The 21,108-nt window shown below is 42.1% G+C and overlaps 1 protein-coding gene across 1 annotated transcript in view; it reads left to right on the top strand.

The window, feature by feature from the left end:
* The first annotated feature begins 468 nt into the window (after positions 1–468).
* Positions 469–21,108, top strand: part of LOC117523216 (heterogeneous nuclear ribonucleoprotein L-like) — a 203,418-nt gene continuing 182,778 nt past the window's right edge. Inside the window, exon 1 of the mRNA XM_034184670.1 lies at positions 469–710. Coding sequence (XP_034040561.1) covers positions 540–710 — 171 coding nt within the window. The 5' untranslated portion in view covers positions 469–539. The remainder of the gene's footprint in view (positions 711–21,108) is intronic.

Here is a 21,108-nt window from a genome sequence, read left to right as displayed (position 1 = left end):
GCACGCTCCCTCAAATCTTGCGACATCTGTGGCATTGTGCTGTGTGATAAAACTGCACCTTTCAGAGTGGCCTTTTATTGTGGGCAGTCTAAGGCACACCTGTGCAATAATCATGGTGTCTAATCAGCATCTTCGGTATGGCACACCTGTGAGGTGGGATGGATTATCTCAGCAAAGGAGAAGTGCTCACTATCACAGATTTAGACTGGTTTGTGAACAATATTTGAGGGAAATGGTGATATTGTGTATGTGGAAAAAGTTTTAGATCTTTGAGTTCATCTCATACAAAATGGGAGCAAAACCAAAAGTGTTGCGTTTATATTTTTGTTGAGTATAATAAAGGATTTAAAATAAATAAAATCAGCTGGCTGATGACGCGTCCTCAGTGGCCAATCACAGCGCGGGCTTTCAGCCGCAGGATCCGAGTGACCAATCAGGAGGGAGCGCGGGCGGGCTGTGTCGCCTCACGCGCACACGGGGGCCGAGAGTGGAGCCGCTGCAGGGACTCGAACCGTCGAACCGCAGAACCGAACCGCAGCATGTCGACGCTTCAGGAGATCGGCGAGCGCGAGGAGAGCGGGAGGGCGGCCAAGCGTCTGAAAACCGAGCGGAGAGAGGAGGAGCTGGAGGAGGGCGAGGAGTCCGACTCCGGCTCGCTGCCTGACACCGGAGCGGAGGACTGTCGGGCCCGGTACGGAACCGGACGGAGGGTAAGAACGCCTTCTGGAGCGTTTATACTTCAGCGCTGCAGCAGCAGGCCGCACGTGCGCAAAGGACACCGAGTCAGATACACACCTTTGTGACGTCACGACCCCCGTTTGCCTCTGAAAATGTGTCCAGGTCTTCTCTGGGCCCCGGACCGAGAGACACAGACAGGGATGGAGAGACAGAAAGAATGATAGACAGATGGAGAGAGAAAGACAGACAGATGGATGAGAGAGAAATGAGAGACAGGGATGGAGAGACAGAAAGAAAGACAGACACATGGATGAGAGAAAGACAGAGACAGATGGATGAGAGAGAAACGAGAGAGACAGGGATGGAGAGATAGAAAATGATAGATGGAGAGAGAAAGACAGACAGAAAGGGACCGGTGGACGGACGGATGGACAGAGACACAGAGAGATAAAGACATGAAGAGAGAGAAACTGAACCAGAGAGAGACAGACAGATCATGGAAAGAGAGAGACAGAGACAGACGATGTAGTTTGTGGGACGCTTCTGTCTCTTTTTTAATACAGGTAACTATTTCTAATCTGATCAGATCTTGCAATCGTCTCCTTGCTAGCACATACAGCGGAGTCGGAGAACTAGCCGCGGTGCAGCGTTGTCGTTGGTAAGAAAAGTGAAAACTGTCCAAAGCAAAAAATGAGCAGAGGTAAAAATGTGCTTAGTTTAAGTGTGGTAAGGTGTCAAAGCTGTGACTCAGTCAGTTGCTTCATTAAAAGCTGACCTTCTTTTGCTGTTGGCCTCTCCCGTTATCACCACGCCTCACAGATTGTTGCACAGAATTATATTCAAACTCATTTCTTTTGACTTCCCCAGCAAGTAACATTAAAGTAGACCTGCACTGAAATAAATGTGGTCAGATTTCAGAAAGAAATAGCTGATATGTATTTATAAGACCCTTGTGAATGCAGTAAAGTAAATCTGTAAGCCCAAATTTGTAATTCAGCGGAGAAATCTTCATTTAAAAATTACAAATTTGCAGCTAAAATTTAGCCCTCTGTGAAAACAGTTTGTACAGCCGTATCATTTCCATGACGTCAGGGACAAGACGACGCGCCCCCGCCTTCAGTCCGATCCCGCATTGAAATTGATTTTATCTGTTAGTAATGTTACTTATACACGTCCTGGTTTCAACATCCAAAAGTAAGCTGCAATGAATGTGAGATACAGATCTGTGTGCTCAGATCAGCAACGACATCGACAGCAGGTGCCGTTCTTCCTCTCCCGCTCTCTGCCTCCGCTACGCTCGCTGTTGTAATGCGAAGCGGCCAGTACACCTGTTGCTGCAAGGACAGACTTCTTGCGGCAAAATCCACAGCACCGCGCGTCTCGGCAATCGGAGCCCCAGAGCTCCATGGACGCTGAGAGAGGTTTATATATTTTTAATGACTGGGATTCTTTGCGGGTCTCGCCTCCATATCCCGCGATGGTACCGGAGGCGAAAGACAGTAGATTTTCATTGCGACACCACTCAATCAAACGGGCGTATGAAAAAGTCCCCCAAAATAATTTGCAAGCACAAATAAAAGAAATGTGTACTCACCAAACGTGCCGCAAGACAATATGAAGTTTTAAAAAAAGTAGATCCTTCAGTAGAAGACAAAAAAAAGGTGCAGATGCAAACTAACGTAAATGTTGGGAAAGTGTAGTGACACGGACCCACAACAGGGGGCGTAAATGAACGGACAATAGAGGGAGTTAAATTAGAACACTTTACTGTTGTGAATGTCACAACCACACACAGCAGATTACAGAATGAATACAAGTCAATTAATGAAGGTGTCGTGTGGGCAGGCTCGACGATAGGAGCCGCCTGTCTGGAGATGAACCGGAACCACACGATTTCCACCGCCACCGAACCCGAAGGATACTGGAGCCGCCAAGTCCCGAAGTCCCCAGGTGGCCACCGTCTCAGCGTGTCGGATCTGGTACTGCTGGCGGAGAACAAAGACAGTCAAGTGTGGGTGTGTGTACACCCCGTAACAATAATGGTGGGAATTCCACCTCCACCTTTAACACACACTCGTGCAGCGTCTGTTTAACCACTTATCTGACGAGACGAAGGACGAAACAGTCGCGACCCACGCCGGTCCTCTGGTTGACAGCTGCAACACAAGAGCTCTTGAAACACTGAATGCTGGCAGAGAATATTACCTCTCACAGAAGTCGATATCTCGGCGATGTGGTCTAGGTGTCGTCCTGCTTTTATCCCGGGTGAGATGCAGATGATCGGTGACAGCTGTCATAGTTGATGAGTGACAGCTGTCACCTCGGCTGTTCCTGTAGGCGGCTGCGCCCTCTTGTGCCTGAAGCCCGCACTTCAGGCAGGGCGCCCTCTGGTGGTGGGCCAGCAGTACCACCTCTTCTGGCGGCCCACACAACAGTAAATCCACAAATTACAGTTGGCACAATGCATGCTGGGAGAGGGTCTTGTCTGTGACGTCTCGGCAGCGTCCATGATGAGAGGGACAATTTGCGGAGGGCTAAATGTTAGCTGTAAATTTGTCATTTTCAAATGAAGATTTCTCCGTTGAATGACAGATCTGGACTTGCAGATTTACTTTACTACATTCAGAAGGATCTCATGTGTAAATGTAAGTCATTTTTTGTTCAAAAAATCTGACTGCATTTTTTTCAATGCAGGTCTCCTTTAAAAACACTGCAACCCCCCCCCCCCCCCCAAAAAAAAATCTTACCGATTATATTTGTTTAATTTCCAGTTAAAAAAAAAAATTAAGCCAGACTCAGTAAGACTCAGTCATAAAACAGGTGAAATTTCAGATGGATATCAGCACTGGTTTTTAGCTGATACATCGTCAAGCTCTTTCAGTGAAAGAATGTTTTTTTTTTATCATATCTGAAATGAAACATGTTTTCTGCTCAGCATATTTGTGAAAGATGTAAGACATCATAATACGAGTAAATTAAAGCTTAAATTGGATATTTTGAGGAGAAATTAGACTGATACATTTATGTTTTTGCAGTGACATTATTTACATGATATATATATATATATATACTGTAGCACCCTCAATGGATGTAGCATGAGCACGAGGTAGTTATAACAGAGTTTATTCTCCTTTGGCAACCTGTGAGAACTGCTCACAAAAGAAAATACAAATTATTATATAATTCTAATATTATATATTATATTATTATTATATATATTATAATTATAAAATTATTTAGTTAACTTAACTTTAGGAAATTTGAAAGTAATAATTTAGTTTCAAGTAAGTATTTTGTCCTTTGTTTAGTATTCAACTAAATATTGTTTTGATTAACGCTGCACCTTTAACTTAATATCACAGTAAAATGTCTTGTTTCAGAAGATTTAATTTAAAGTTTAACTTAAATCTCTGTATGCTTAGCAGCAATTACCTTGAGAGCCTTTGTGTTGAAGTCTCACAGGACATGTTGTAACATGCCCACCTCGTCCACAATTTCTCGGATAGTCACACGACTGAAAAGCCACCGAAAGCCGTCTGAATCTTCTGAATGGTGGACGAGGTGGGCATGTCACAACATGTCCTGTGAGGCTTCAACACAGGTGCTTTTGCTGCGCCATCAGCTTCGTGCCAATGAATTTCACCGCCACTCTTTTCATGGCAAAATCTTCTGTCACAGTGGAATGTGCCGAAAAAGTGCTGATGTCCACCTCTTCCACAATTTCTCGGATAGTCACACGACGATCCCGCATCACCACAGAGTTCACTTTGGAAATGATCTGGTCATTTCTGCATGTTGATGGCCGACCGGAGCGTGGCTCGCTCTCCACCGTTGTGCGGACGTCTTTAAACCGGTTGTACCGCTCCTTAATCTGTGTGATGACCAGAGGATCATCACCGACAGCCGTCTGAATCTTCTGAATGGTGGACGAGGTGGGCATGTCACAACATGTCCTGTGAGGCTTCAACACGGAGGTGCTTTTGCTGCGCCATCAGCTTCGTGCCAATGAATTTCACCGCCACTCCTTTTCATGGCAAAATCTTCTGTCACAGTGGAATGTGCCGAAAAAGTGGTGATGTCCACCTCTTCCACAATTTCTCGGATAGTCACACGACGGTCCCGCATCACCACAGCGTTCACTTTGGAAATTATCCGGTCATTTCTGCATGTTGATGGCCGCCCAGAGCGTGGCGCGCTCTCCACTGTTGTGCGGACGTCTTTAAACCGGTTGTACCGCTCCTTAATCTGTGTGATGACCAGAGGATCGTCACTGAAAGCCGTCTGAATAATCTGAATGGTTTCCACCTGGCTGTCGCCCAGTTTCTGGCAAAATTTGATGCAGTCGCGCTGCTCCAGTCGTTCCACCATTTTCCTTGCAAAGAAAAAATGACAAGAGACTCCACCCATCCTCACACAAAGGCTGCTTACAAGCAAATGACGCAATGGACAGGCGTGAAAAATTCACGCATGCGCACAAAGGTTCAAGGTTGGCTCATGCAAGCACACGTGATTCAAATCCATCAGGTTTTTCCAAAAAATAAAAAGGTTGGATACTTTTCTAACAGACCTCGTAGTTACAAAACACAATTACACAGTCCAATTGTCCTTAACTCTGTGTCCTTTATGATTGTTTTAAATTATCCCAAAGTTACAAGATGTGTCAATTTGAGGTCCTTCTGCAAAATGTTCCATGTGGATGGGGCAGCAACTTTAAAAGCCTTTTTGCCCAATTCAGTTCTGACTCTTGGGACCTGCATCAGTATAATGTCCTGAGAGCACAGGCCATAAGTGCTGTGATTTCTACACATATATGAACAGAAATATGAAGGCAGAAGTCTAAGAATACATCTACAGAAAAAAATCAGCCAATGAGAGCGTCTACGAACAGACAAGGATGAACAATGTGCAGCGGCATATAATGAGCAGTGATGTACACGATAACTGCAGCCAGTAATAAAATGTAAAGCACAATGGTATACAGCATCCAGTTTCAATAAAAACTGATAAGGAGCATTCATAAAAAGCAAGTCTCCATAGTCCAACAAGGGCAGAAAGACTGTGGTGATCAGTTTTTTCTAGCTTGCAAAGAAAAACATGATTTATTTCAAAAAAAGAAACCCAGTTTCAATTTCAGTTTAAAAACAAGTTTATCAGTATGCAATTTAAAAGACAAGTTCTCATCAATTAAGATGCCCAAGTATTTTGTAAGATGTGACCGTTTCAGTTTCTGCTCCATAAATGGTTGACAACTTAGGAAGGGGAAATGGAAGCTGCTTGCCATTTGAAAACAGCATAGTCTTTGATTTGTCTGCATTCAGCACCAACTTGAGCTGTTTCAAAAGGAGCTGAACAGTGTCAAAGGCCGACTGCAACAACTCCATTTTAAGGCTGAGGAAGCGAAACAGTAAATTACAGTGTCATCAGCATAAAAATGTGACGCAGCATCAGACAAATCATCACAAAAGATTATTTACTTTTTTTCATTCACTTTTTTATTGAAAAGGATGCATTCATTCCAATCTGTTTAAACATACCAGATGAGTTCTTTTCTTGCTTTTACATGTTTGAATAAATGAACAGAACAACATTGTGGCTTTAACTGAGTATTTCAGGTACTTTAAAAAAAAAAAAACATATACAGAAAGAACTATATCCAGTCATCTTATTACCGTTTCCGGAGATTGATACAGAGTTTCAGTACCACCAGGATTCAAACATAAAAAAAATATAAAATCACTATATAAAATATATATATAAAAATCACTTCTATACGGGGATATGAACCTGAGCCATCCCCTTCAAATATTATAAAATTTTTCTTTCTGGGTTCGTAAGGAAAATGCCAATTTAACTATTTCTGAAACTGTTAAACCAGTCTTCTAATGTTGGGGGGGGGGGTTGGATTTATCCATTTTCGTGTAATTGATTTTTTACTGGCTGCTGGAAGAGCCTGGAGCAGCCTCACATCCCCTCTTCCTTCAACAGATGCAATCAAACCAAGATATAGGCTTATAAAATCATTATTAATTTGAACCTTGAAGACATCTTTCAGAGCCTTATGGATTCCAGACCAGTATTGATTTAAAACCGGGCAAGACCAAAACACATGGAAATGCTCCTCCTCTAGAGAGCCACATTTTCTCCAACATTCTGCATTTAAATTTTTATATTTACTCTGCAGGGGTGTTCTGAAAAATCTTATATTTTTCCAGCAGTGCTCTCTCCAGGACAGTGAACTAGTGGAGCACCACTGGAAACACAAATTTTCTCCCAGTTCTCATTAGATATAGCCACTCCCTCTCCATTTGCCATTTTTTCTTAATGTGAAGAGTATTGTCATTTTTAGCATTTAGGAGCGCAGTATATAACTTGGAGATAGCTTTTTTCAGGGAGCCCTTATATGATGCTTTAATAATTTTATAGAAATCATATTCTTCTTGCAATGTTGCATTGATTGTTAAAGTAGTCTCGCATCTGTAGGAATCTGAAGAAATCATTCCGCCCCAAACCATTGTTTGTAGTGACTGAAAGCTGCAGAGTATTTCCTTGTGTGTAAAAGAATGAAAAGTTGTTAGTCCGTTTTTTGTCCATAATTTGAATCGTCCATCATTTAAGTTAGGTTTGAAATCAGTGTCATATGCACACCATCTTAAGATTTTTAGCATATTTTCCAATTTACCCCCTTTGACTACTTTGTACCATATTTTCAGTGTATGTTCTACCCATAGCCCCTCCCCTCTTAATCTATTTGCTAGTTTCCTGTCAGCTATGGCAGCTTGTAGTGGGAATTTAGGACAGGAATTAAATTCTATTGTTTTCCATTTAGCTATCATGTATGGGTTACACCATTGCAACAGAGGAATGATCTGTGCAGCAAAGTAATAATATTGTAAACATGGGAGTGTTACACCTCCTTTTTCTTTACCTAGTTGTAACACTGAGTGGTGAATCCTTGGTTTCTTCCCCTGCCATATAAACCTGGAGATCCACTTGTCCCACTCCCCAAACTGCGCCTCACTTACTTCAATGGCTAAAGTTCTAAATAAATAAAGTATAGTCTTGGAACGACATTCATTTTTACTGACATTATCCTTGAATTTAAATTGAGGAATGGGACCAGATTCCATCTATTTAGGTCTGATTTTATTGCTAAGGAAAGAGGGTCATAATTGGCTTTTGAAAGCATGGATATGTCCCTAATGAGGGTTATACCCAAGTAATTCAGGGAGTCTGATTCCCAATTAAGGTGGAACCTTTCTTGTAGGTAGGTTGATGCTGAGTAGTTTATAGTCATCACCTCTGTCTTTGATATGTTTAATTTATAGCTGGACAAATTTCCAAAATCAGTCAAAAGGGACATTAACTGAACAAATGATTCCCCAGGTTCCCCCAGAAAGACCAACACATCATCCGCAAACATTGCAACCTTTTGTTCCTCTCCGCCCATAGTAATACCTTTAATCTCCTTAGTCTGTCTTAATATCTGGCCGAGGGGTTCAATATAAAGAGCGAAGAGGAGGGGTGAGAGCGGACACCCGTCTAGTCCCCCTCTCCAAGATGAAGGAGTCTGAGAGATCACCATTGATCTTTACGCATGCCCCAGGCTCATCATATAGGGATCCAATTAATGTTATGAAATTTTCTTGAAAGCCAAATTTATTCAATACTTTGTAGAGAAAGAGCCATTTGACAGAGTCAAAGGCTTTCTCAGCGTCTAGTCCAACCAGTAGTGCCTGTGTCCTGTCCTTGGTTATTTGTTCTATGATATGTAATGAACGTCTTATGTTGTGTACTGTCTGTCTACCTTGGATAAAACCGCATTGGTCCAAGTTAATGAGGTCTGTTAAGTAATTTTCAAGTCTGCGTGCCATTATTGCTTTAAACAATTTATAGTCTAAATTAAATACACTGATTAGTCTCTAACTGCCACAAATTTCTCTGTCCTTGCCCTCCTTTGGAATAATGGAGATCACTGCGTCTTTCCATGATGGGGGTATTCTGTCATTCTTCATAATCCAGTTGAATGTCTTTAGTAGGATCGGAGATAACTCCTCTTTAAAGGTCCTGTACCACTCAGATGTATAGCCATCAGGCCCAGGGGTTTTTCCAGTTTTAAGTTTAGAAATTGCTATGTGGATTTCTTTAATTGTCATTGCCTGCATTAGTTTATCATTTTGAACCCCTGTTAGTTCTGGAAGGTTCAAGGATGCAAGAAAATCATCAATTTGTGACTCACTACAAGTTTGTTGTTGAGAGTATAAATTTCTATAAAATAATTCAAAACTTTCTTGAATTTTTTCGAGTTTGTTTTCAACTAGCCCTGTGTGTAGGTGTTTTATTTTATAAATTGTGCTTTCCATTCTCTGTTTACATAGTTTGTATGCCAAGAGTTTGGTTGACTTGCTCCCAATTTCGTAATATATTTGTCTTAAGAAGACCATTTTTTTTCTGGATTTCTTGCGTATAAATATCATTGATTTGAGTTTGTATTTGTTTAATTTCCTCTTTTACAGTCAAGCTGCTATTACTACTATCTAATAATTGTAATTTCTTTAATTTTCCTTGTAAATCTGCTAGTTTCTGCCCCTTCAATTTCTTCATATACGCCAACATTGATATTATTTTCCCTCTTATAACAACTTTTAGAGCGTCCCACACCATAATTTGTGAGACCTCATCAGTATCATTTACTTTAATAAATTCTTTAATTTCTTCTTTTAGTTTTTGTTTTATTTTTGAATCATTTAGTAAGTTGGAGGTGAACTTCCACAGCCCTTTCCTGGCCTTCTTATCTAAAGTCACCAATAGTGAGAGAGGACTGTGATCTGAAAGGTCGATAGTTTTTATTTTACACCCTTGTACTCTAAATGAGTCACTACCAAACATGAAAAAATAATCTAATCTGGAGTATACATTGTGTGGGGAGGAGTAATGTGTATAATCCTTCCTTTGAGGGTGTAATTCCCTCCATACTTCGATAATTCCTAATTCTTTCATCAATGAATTTACTTTTTTAATTAATGAGTTTTCCCTGTTATGACCACTTGACACATCCAATTTGGTTAATCTAATATTGAAGTCTCCTCCGCGCACGATGACGCCCCGAGAGTTAACCATTAGGTCAGAAATGTGTTTATATAGCGACCAGTCACTTCCCGGTGATATATAGGCACTTATGAAAGTTACCTCTAGCCCTTCAATTTTCCCAGAAATCTTGATATATCTCCCCTCTGCGTCTTTTTTCTGTGTCAGATGCTCACAGCTAACTGAGCTCGAAATTAATATGGCAACCCCCCTTTTATGCCCCGTTGTGAAAGAAGAGGAGAAAGCATGTTTAAATCCCTGTCTTTTTAATTTTTCATGTTCTGATTGACTCAGGTGTGTTTCTTGAAGGAAGGCCACGTGCGCCTTCTCCTGTTTCAGTTTTGCTAAAATTTTGCTTCTCTTAATAGGATTGAGAACTCCGTTTACATTAAAGGAAACTATTTCAATTGGTCCTCCTTGCATAGTCAAAAGATGTTGCTTTCTTCTCTCTCTGTTTCAAGTGTCCTGCAAATACAAAAAGAAAAAAAAAAGAAAAAAAAACCAACAACAACTGAACAATTAAATGCCACCAACCAAATACAACAATGAACATAAGATAGAACTTTCCCTCCCAACTTCCAGCCAGTGGGTCTTCCCATTCACCCGGTGCTGATTTGAAGGGAAGCCTCCTTCCCCAGTGGGAACAGAGGGCCCTCCACTGTAATGACAGTCATGTCAGCAGTCCACTTTCCCTTATCTGTCCCAGAACTAGACCAGTGTTCATAACACTCTCATTTAAATTGGCTTTTTTTTTTTTTAAACTGTAAGGTTAACCCCCACATACTTTATTTCAGACCTCCTAACCAGTTTTGTCTGCTTGTGTGCGCCTGAAGGCTTGTAGCTTATCTTTGAAGCTTGGCATCTTTCCGGCTGCGTTGTTCCTCCTGCTCCGCGCTGGCTGCCACACTCCTCACTGCACTCTCTTCCACAGGGATGCAGGTTGCTTGATCACTTTCACAGGAATGCCCCTTCTCGCCATGTCCGCCGTCGCGTCTTCCACCGTCTGGTACGTCGTCTGGCTGTCCTCGTAATGCACTCTCAGACGGGCTGGGTAAAGGGTCTGGAAGTGTATCTTGTTTTCTTTTAGAGCACGTCATGCATCCGTGTACTCTTTCCGCCTCTCCAACATGGCTGGAGCGTAATCATTGTCGATGCTTATTTTATGGCCAGCCAAATTGAAACCTTTTTTCTGCCATGCCAAACGGATCACTTCTTCTTTCATTCTAAAACTCAGGAACTTAATAATGATGGATCTGTTGTGTGGGCCGCCAGAAGAGGAGGTACTGCTGGCCCACCACCAGAGGGCGCCCTGCCTGAAGTGCGGGCTTCAGGCACGAGAGGGCGCTGCTGCCACGGACACAACTGGGAGTGACAGCTGTCACACATCAACTCATGACAGCTGTCACCCATCTTCATTTCATCACTCCATAAAAGCCGGATGTCATCTCCACCTCGCTGCCGAGATATCATCTACCTGTGAAGGTAATTCTCTGCTAAACTGAAAACACTGACTAATAGTCTGAACTTCTTTGCAGCCGTTTTCCTGTAAGTGTTTCCTTATCTGTGGGATTGGTGTTTGGTGTGATCAGCGACGGCTTCGCTTCACACCCCAACCAGATAAGTGGTTGACAGGAGCTGCACGTGTGTGTGATTAGAGGTGGAGGTGACTTTCCACCTTCTGACTGTTTTTGTTACTGGGTGTGCACACACCCACATCTCACTGTTTGTGCTCCTCGCCAGCAGTACCAGATCCGACAGTCGGAGACGGTGATCACCTGGGAATTCGGGACTTGGTGGCTCCAGTATTCTCCGGGTTCTGTGGCGGTGGAAATCGTGTGGTTCCGGCTTTTCTCAGGGCAGACGTCTTCTATCCTCGAGCCTGCCCACACGTCACCTTGGTGTATTGACTGCTGTCAGATTCTGTGATTGTCTGTATCATCGTTGTGCACATTCACAACATTAAATTGTTACCTTTTGGCTCATCTATTGACCGTTCATTTGCGCCTCCTGTTGTGGGTCCGTGTCACTACACTTTCCCCAACAGGATCTTGGCTTAGCGTTTGGAGGAGGAGGGGGGGCCAAATGCCCTATGTGCTTGCTCTGTCTGCATGTCTGTAGCTGCCGGGATGATGAGGTTTTCTTTGAGGATTTTTTCCAGGAATGTAATCATCTCTTTGGGATTTTTCTCCATGCCTTCTGGAACACCTTAAATTCTTACATTTCCTCTCCTCGATTGTGATTCATATTCTGTAAGCTTCTCTTGTAGCCACTCATGTCTCCCCAGCATATCAGTTAGCACCTCCTCCATTGCTTGTAACTTCTCCTCATTGTCCCCGATTCTTTTTTTGGCTTCACCAACTCTTGAGTTCATCTTCACCATGTCCGCCTTGATCTCTTGCCTGTATTCTCAAAGTTCGTTCAGAATTGTCTTTAGTCACTTCTTCTTCCTCATTAGCTTTGGGTGTTGTATCTTTCGGGCTAGCCGGGCTAAAGCTAGCCTCGTTATCCTCGTGCGGCGGAACATCGGCTTCTTTCATTGTTGTCTGTGTTGTCTTTCTGCCTTTTTGTTTCAAAGCCATCTTTTCCCCCTCCGGTAGCGCTCTATTTGTTTTTTCTTTTGATATTTGACTTTTTGGGGGTTAAATTAATACTTTTGGTCAGTGGACTACGGACTAGGCTGCCATCTCCTGGTGCCCTGGAAGCGGAACCACAAAGATTATTAAATAAATTGTAAACAACAAAGGCCCCAGTATAGAGCCTTGAGGTTCTCCCTTTTGCACGGGGAGGAAAGAAGAAAAACACCCGGCAGCCTGAACACACTGCGTTCTTTCTGACAAATAATTGGAGAACCAGTTTAAGGCCCGGTTAGATAACCCAATCTTGTGGAGTCTGTCTACCAAGACAGCCATGATGTTTGCAGATGATGTGATGTGTAGTGAGAGCAGGTTGAGTCCAGCCTGGAGAGGTGGAGATATGCTCTGGAGAGCAGGGGAATGAAACTCAGTAGGATTAAGACTGAGTCCATGTGTGTGAATGAGAGGGAGCCCAGTGGAATAGTGCAGTTACAAGGAGTAGAAGTGGTGAAAGTAGATAATTTTAAATACTTGGGGTCAACTGTCCAAAGTAATGGAGAGTGTGGTAGAGAGGTGAAGAGAGTGCAGGCAGGGTGGAGAAAGGTGGCAGGAGGGATTTGTGACCGAAGAATATCTTCAAGAGTGAAGGAGAAAGTCTACAAGACAGTAGTGAGACCAGCTATGTTGGACATCTTAGAGATGGTGGCACAAACAAAAAGACAGAGCTGGAGATGATGTGATTCTTTTTGGGAGTGACAAGGATGGACAGGATTAGGAATGAACATATCAGAGGGACAGCTCAGGTGGGACGGTTTTGGAGACAAAGTCAGAGAGGCGAGATTGAGATGGTTTGGACGTGCAGAGGAGGGACCCAGGGTATATAGGGAGAAGGATGCTGAGGATGGAGCCACCAGGCAGGAGGAGAAGAGGGAGGCCAAAGAGGAGGTTCATGGACGTGCTGAGGGAGGACATGCAGGCGGCCTCCAAACAACAACATTCCAAATACCAATGAAGTGCCAGTAATAAATTTACATAAATTTTCATTAAATCTTTTACAGAGAAAATTATTTTACATATTTTTCCTAAATTATTATGATTGCACACCTTCAGAACAGCTATGGCACTAAAAGTTTAATGAGAATCGAGTGGGAGTTGTTGCCATTTCACATAAATTTCTATCAGTATTTAAGAAAGCTGGAAAAACAATAAAATAAAAATGCAGTAATTGTTATGGAAAAAAGAAAAAATGTAATTTATCATTGTAAGTGTTATAACACCTAAAATAAAATGTCTGGGCGGCTTTGCTTGAGCTGCTGCCCCCGCGACCCGACCTCAGATGACATTGGCGTATATGAAGAAAATGGATGGATTGGATGGATAATTTTTATGGGTTATGATTATTTTCAGTTTATACAATTAGATTAGAAAAGTACTGAAAACTAATTTTCAGCATTTATTTTTAAAACAATGTAAATCAGTTCTTTTACAAGAGAGATGGTCTTCTTCAGTCAAATTTAACGACTCCCCCCACCCCCCGTGTTTACATATCAGTATCGGTTTAGTAATCAGCCAACATGAGTTTGAAAACATAGAATTCCTGCATATTGAATATCGGCTAAAACCCAACATTGTGCATTCCTAAAATAAATGACATGCATAGGATGTGTTCAGCAGGACTTTGTTTGATGTCCTGAGAGAAATTTTAGTTTTTAGATGTGGGTCAAATCCCATTTTATACAGGACAAGTGGAACAAAATGCTTCATGTCTAAGCCTGTTTGAGTGTCTGACAGGGTGATGAGTGTGAAGTTGGAAATTGAAGGGGTGATGATGAATGTCATCAGTGCATATGCCCCACAGGTAGGTTATGAGATGAAGGAGAAAGAAGATTTGTGGAGTGTGTTAGATGAGGTGGTGGAGAGTGAACCCAAGCATGAAAGAGTGGTGATAGGAGCGGACTTCAATGGGCATGTTGGTGAAGGGAACAGAGGTGATGAGGAAGTAATGAGTAGATATGGTATCAAGGACAGGAATGTGGAAGGATGGAAATATGTGCAAATATGTATTTTAAGAAAAATGAGGGGCACAGGGTGATATTTAAGAGTGGAGGAAGGTGCACATAGGTGGGCTACAAACTTTGCAGGAGATGCAACCTAAAAAAATTGGAGCATGTAGCTCAACATAGCTGGAAGCAGTTCTGATATCACCAGTCCACAAAGTTCTGTATCAGTTCTCTTGTCTCCCCAACATCCTCATTTGTAGTGAGTAGAGTCATCAGAGAACCTCTGCTGATGGCATGAGTAGAAGTTGTAGGAGAAGTCTGGAGTGTAGAGAATCTGAGCCAGAAGTGGGGTCTTTGGTACAGGGACAACACAGGATGTCCTCCACAGCTGTGGAGCCCTTCAGGTTCATGATGACTGTGTACTCCACAGTCCTGTACAGTTGGTCTGCACAGGAATGGAGGAGCCTGCAGCTTACCAGGACCCACAGTCTGACTTCCTTTTATCTCCCAAAGCTCATTCCTCATCTGAGCAAGTGTGAGGAACATACTGATGCTGGAGGGTGTGGATGAAAACATTTTTTTTGGGGGGGGGAGCGTAAGCAGAGTGTTGACCCACATTGACTTCAAATATGAGTAAATTAAGGTTTTTTTTTTTTTTTTTTTTTTTTTTTGTGGATTCATGTTGTTTTGTAAATGAGGAAAAGCACTCTGTGACCATCCTGAAAGTACTTCATGTATTCAGAGCAGTTGTGCCATCTAGTGTTCAAGAGATGAAAGTTCAGCCACTGACCCAACAATAAATAAATTTAATTCTTTCAACAAAACATCACATCTAGGCTCGCAGCTTAGATGTACCTTCTGACAAATTGTAACTGTAGTTTTGAGATCTGCAAAATAAATGTTCTCAAAATTACATTATATCTGTTTTTGTCTTTTTGTTGTCATTTATTTAATTTTATCAATTTACCTTTGCTAAGGGACCCATTCAGAAACACTCACATTATAATTTTTACACTTAAGTTTATACAGTATAGCGATGTATACCGTTACTGTGAAGGGATTCAGTTTATACCACAATATGAATTTTAGGTAATATTGCCCACCCGTAAGTCAGAGGTTGGATAGGTGCCGGTGTCACCGACCGAACAGTGCCCCCTAAAAATTGGTCCGCCCTGCCTTCACTGCGCATGCGTCATTTGCTGCGGTTCATGGATTATCACCTCGTTTCTGCTTCAAACTGCCTCCAGTCATCATCTGTCTCAGCGACATCTGAAGTTTTTGTACAACAATCATTTCCACATAAATTCAGCATTATTTCATCAGAAAAGAGGGAGGAAGCAATAAGAGCGCTGCGGCTACGCGAGCTGTAAGCTGATGCATTCACTGTGCGTCGGGTCATTTCACTGCGTCATCGAGTTCTGCCTCGTTTCTGCTTAAAACTGATTTTAGAATGAATTAAGAGGTTTTACCTATATTATCTGATAGTTAATAATCACATTAATCCGTTTGATCACTTTGGGTAAAGAGACTCCGTCTCAGACAAGCTGCTGAGCTACGAAATGATGCATGCGCATTGGAGGCAGGGCGGACCAATTTTTAGGGGTGGACCGTTCGGTCTGTGACACCAGATCAAATCTTTTGAAAAATGAGTTGAGTTAATTTGTGAGTTGGAGATGGATTTTTTTTTTCGTGTGAGACACAGAAATCACTGTGAAAGTCAGGTGCTCCGTTTTCTATGAGAAAAATATACATCTGCTTTTTTAAATAACAGTGGAAGTTGCCATTTCGCTGAAGATGATGACTAAAGAATCAAGTCGAATATTTTTAATATTTTCAAGAAGAATCAAGTTGAATATTTTAAGCCAGAGAGCTGACTGTCACAGTCCTGTTTGTACAACCCCTGGCAAAAATTATGGAATCACCGGCCTCGGAGGATGTTCCTTCAGTTGTTTAATTTTGTAGAAAAAAAGCAGATCACAGACATGACACAAAACTAAAGTCATTTCAAATGGCAACTTTCTGGCTTTAAGAAACACTATAAGAAATCAGGAAAAATAATTGTGGCAGTCAGTAACGGTTACTTTTTTAGACCAAGCAGATGGAAAAAAATATGGAATCAATTCTGAGGAATAAATTATGGAATCACCCTGTAAATTTTCATCCCCAAAACTAACACCTGCATCAAATCAGATCTGCTCTTTAGTCTGCATCTAAAAAGCAGTGAACACACCTTGGAGAGCTGTTGCACCAAGTGGACTGACATGAATCATGGCTCCAACACGAGAGATGTCAATTGAAACAAAGTGTTGGGAAAGTGTAGTGACACGGACCCACAACAGGGGGCGTAAATGAACGGACAATAGAAGGAGTTAAATTAGAACACTTTACTGTTGTGAATGCCACAACCAAACACAGCAGATTACAGAATGGATACAAGTCAATCAATAAAGGTGTCGTGTGGGCAGACTCGACGATAGGAGACGCCCGTCTGGAGACGAACCGGAACCACACGATTTCCACCGCCACCGAACCCGAAGGATACTGGAGCCGCCAAGTCCCGAAGTCCCCAGGTGGCCACCGTCTCAGCGTGTTGGTACTGGTACTGCTGGCGGAGAACAAAGACAGTCAAGTGTGGGTGTGTGTACACCCTGTAACAATAATGGTGGGAATTCCACCTCCACCTCTCACTCAATATTCTGATGAGTATGCAGTGATCCCTCAGAGGAAAAGAGTGCCGTCCTGCACTCACTCAGCTTCCACAAAACAAGGGACCGGTACTCCTGCAAACACTCACAATATACAGATTATAAGGTAACCACAAATGGCTGAGGATATTACCTCTCACTGAAGTCGATATCTCGGCGATGTGGTGGAGGTGACTTCCTGCTGTTATTCCAGGTGTGATGCAGATGATCGGTGACAGCTGTCATGGTTGATGAGTGACAGCTGTCACCTCGCTGTTCCTGTAGGCGGCAGCGCCCTCTCGTGCCTGAAGCCCGCACTTCAGGCAGGGCGCCCTCTGGTGGTGGGCCAGCAGTACCTCCTCTTCTGGCGGCCCACACAACACAAAGGAGAGGATTATCAAACTCTTAAAAGAGGGTAAATCACGCAATGTTGCAAAAGATGTTGGTTGTTCACAGTCAGCTGTGTCTAAACTCTGGACCAAATACAAACAACATGGGAAGGTTGTTAAAGGCAAACATACTGGTAGACCAAGGAAGACATCAAAGCGTCAAGACAGAAAACTTAAAGCAATATGTCTCAAAAATCGAAAATGCACAACAAAACAAATGAGGAACGAATGGGAGGAAACTGCAGTCAACGTCTGTGACCGAACTGTAAGAAACCGCCTAAAGGAAATGGGATTTACATACAGAAAAGCTAAACGAAAGCCATCATTAACACCTAAACAGAAAAAAACAAGGTTACAATGGGCTAAGGAAAAGCAATCGTGGACTGTGGATGACTGGATGAAAGTCATATTCAGTGATGAATCTCGAATCTGCATTGGGCAAGGTGATGATGCTGGAACTTTTGTTTGGTGCTGTTCCAATGAGATTTATAAAGATGACTGCCTGAAGAGAACATGTAAATTTCCACAGTCATTGATGATATGGGGCTGCATGTCAGGTAAAGGCACTGGGGAGATGGCTGTCATTACATCATCAATAAATGCACAAGTTTACGTTGATATTTTGGACACTTTTCTTATCCCATCAATTGAAAGGATGTTTGGGGATGATGAAATCATTTTTCAAGATGATAATGCATCTTGCCATAGAGCAAAAACTGTGAAAACATTTCTTGCAAAAAGACACATAGGGTCAATGTCATGGCCTGCAAATCGTCCGGATCTTAATCCAATTGAAAATCTTTGGTGGAAGTTGAAGAAAATGGTCCATGACAAGGCTCCAACATGCAAAGCTGATCTGGCAACAGCAATCAGAGAAAATTGGAGCCAGATTGATGAAGAGTACTGTTTGTCACTCATTAAGTCCATGCCTCAGAGACTGCAAGCTGTTATAAAAGCCAGAGGTGGTGCAACAAAATACTAGTGATGTGTTGGAGCGTTCTTTTGTTTTTCATAATTCCATAATTTATTCCTCAGAATTGAGTGATTCCATATTTTTTTCCCTCTGCTTGGTCTAAAAAAGTAACCGTTACTGACTGCCACAATTTTTTTTCCTGATTTCTTATAGTGTTTCTTAAAGCCAGAAAGTTGCCATTTGAAATGACTTTAGTTTTGTGTCATGTCTGTGATCTGCTTTTTTTCTACAAAATTAAACAACTGAATGAACATCCTCTGAGGCCGGTGATTCCATAATTTTTGCCAGGGGTTGTAGTTCATAGAAAGGACCATAAGGTTCTTAATTTTATGTCTTACATAATAGGGTGATTCTTTAACTACGGGCACTATTGGCCTTGTAAATGTAATTTCCATCACACCATTGCCTTACAATATAAAGCGCCTTGGGGTAAGTGTTTGTTGTGATTTGGCGCTCTATACATGTGCTCTGATGTCACTGTTTATCTCCATAGGAACTACCCAAACAATCTTTCATACAAACTGTTTAGGGACATTACAGTGTTGTGGTGGAAATTACGGCAATAGTGTGGGACAACTACATTTTGTTTAAAAAAATCACAACAGTTGTATGACATTGAATACCCAATTATGTTTTGATTATTTTACTGATATTTTATTCAGAGATATTTTAAAACATTAGAAAAAATGTTTCTTTACCATTCATTGTTATCATTGAAGATCAAAAGTCTGGGTGTGGGACAAGCACAAAACAGCAATATTTGCATATAATGATGCTGAAAAAAGGTGAAAAAGTCATCATAGACTACTAGAACAAATTTCTTAACACACTTTCATTGTAAAGATAACTATAAAAGTGTGAAATTTCCCTTTTTTTCTGTTTTTCATACAATATGATCAAAGGACATAATAAGTGCCCGTAGTCTAAGAATCACCCAATAATGAAATGTAGCATTCAGTCTGTCATTATAGTAAATTTTGTTTGATGATATGTTGCCTCAGAAATATCACAAAAAATAATATCATCATCAGTGTATTTTTAAGACCATTTTATTGTTGTGTGGGCCGCTGAAGAGGAGGTACTGCTGGCCCACCACCACCAGAGGGCGCCCTGCCTGGAGTGCGGGCTCCAGGCACCAGAGGGCGCTGCCGCCTCACAGGAGCAGCCAAGGTGACAGCCGTCACCTATCAACTGAGACAGCTGACATCCATCAGCGGAGGGGTATATCAGCTGGACGGCATCTCCACCTCATTGCCGAGATATCGCTCTACCAAGGAGGTAACGAACTCAGCCAGCCATACGGATTAATACCTTGTTGCGTGTGTGTAAAACAACTGAAGACTGAGAAGGACGTATTTGGATAAGTACTCTTATTCCTACATTACAGTGTTGTGTCTGATTAGAGGTGGAGGTGGTGTTTTCCACCCCACGTGTTGTTGGGTGCAGCCGCACCCACATCTGACTGTTTCTGTTCCTCGCCAGCAGTACCGGATCCGATGAGCGGAGGCAGTGACCACCTGGGAGTTCGGGACTTGGCGGCTCCAGTATTCCTGGGGTTCGGTGGCGGAGGAAATCGGGTGGTTCCGGTTCGACTTGGACAGACGTCTCCTATCGTCGAGCCTGCCCACACGACACCGTTGGAATTCGACTTGTGACCGAAATTGTAATTTGTTGTGTTTGTTGTGCGTGTTCACAACAGTAAAGCTTTGTTATTTGACTTTCTTCATTGTCCGTTCATTTGCGCCCCCTGTTGTGGGTCCGTGTACTTACACTTTCCCAACATTTATGCCACTGATACAATAATAAAGCATAAAAATCCTTCCAAAAGCAATGAATGTTTAATTCTCAAGAATATTCAACATTGCAATTGAAATATTAAGAAAAATATTAAATATCTGAAATGTGTGATTTATATTTCAAAAGGGTGGTACGGGCTAATGTCCCTCAGTGCCTTAAGTAATGGGCCATTTTCCCCATATAATGTGCCCTTCTCAAATAGGCCTATGCAATGCAGAATAAAATTAAATAAATAAAGATTTGTGGTGTTTTCCATCTATTGTGAGAGCCACAACTTGAGCCAATTAAAATGTTATATTTCATTAGTTTGAATTACACTTAACACCATTTAATGTTGTGCATAGGTCATAAATAATGTTTAAAAGGTTAAAATTAATTTAATGCACTTTTATTTATATAGCGCCAAATCACAACAAAGTTGCCTCAAGGCGGTTCACAGAAGTAAGGTCTAACCTTACCAACCCCCAGAGCCAGAACACAGGCAACAGTGGTAAGAAAAAACTCCCTCTGAGGAAGAAACCTCAAGCAGACCAGACTCAAAGGGGTGACCCTTTGCTTAGGCCATGTTGGTGCACAGGACAGGAGGCTTGCAGAAGAAGCCACGACCCCCATCTCTGGATGGAGCTGCACCTCAAACAGAATCAGGCATCAGAAAAACAAACAGAAGAAATACTAAGGTGATCGCCGGCCACTAGCCCTAAGCTTCACTAAAAGACCCAGACTTTAGATAAAGTTGAGGCCCCAGCATGCTCCTTTACTAATAATATGAATTTATTAGGTTAGAAAGCATAGTAATGTACTATGCCAGTATGCTAGCCATACGAAAGGGAAAATAAGTGTCTTAAAGGTGATAGAGAGAGGTTGAATGGGGCATTAATCCTTGTTCTGTGATGTGATATGTAGCCCCCAAAAAATTGGTTGGGTCTGTAA

This window comes from Thalassophryne amazonica, chromosome 13, assembly GCF_902500255.1.
Source record: "Thalassophryne amazonica chromosome 13, fThaAma1.1, whole genome shotgun sequence".
In the NCBI taxonomy this organism is placed as follows: Eukaryota; Metazoa; Chordata; class Actinopteri; order Batrachoidiformes; family Batrachoididae; genus Thalassophryne; species Thalassophryne amazonica.
This window is presented reverse-complemented; position numbering and strand designations above follow the sequence as displayed.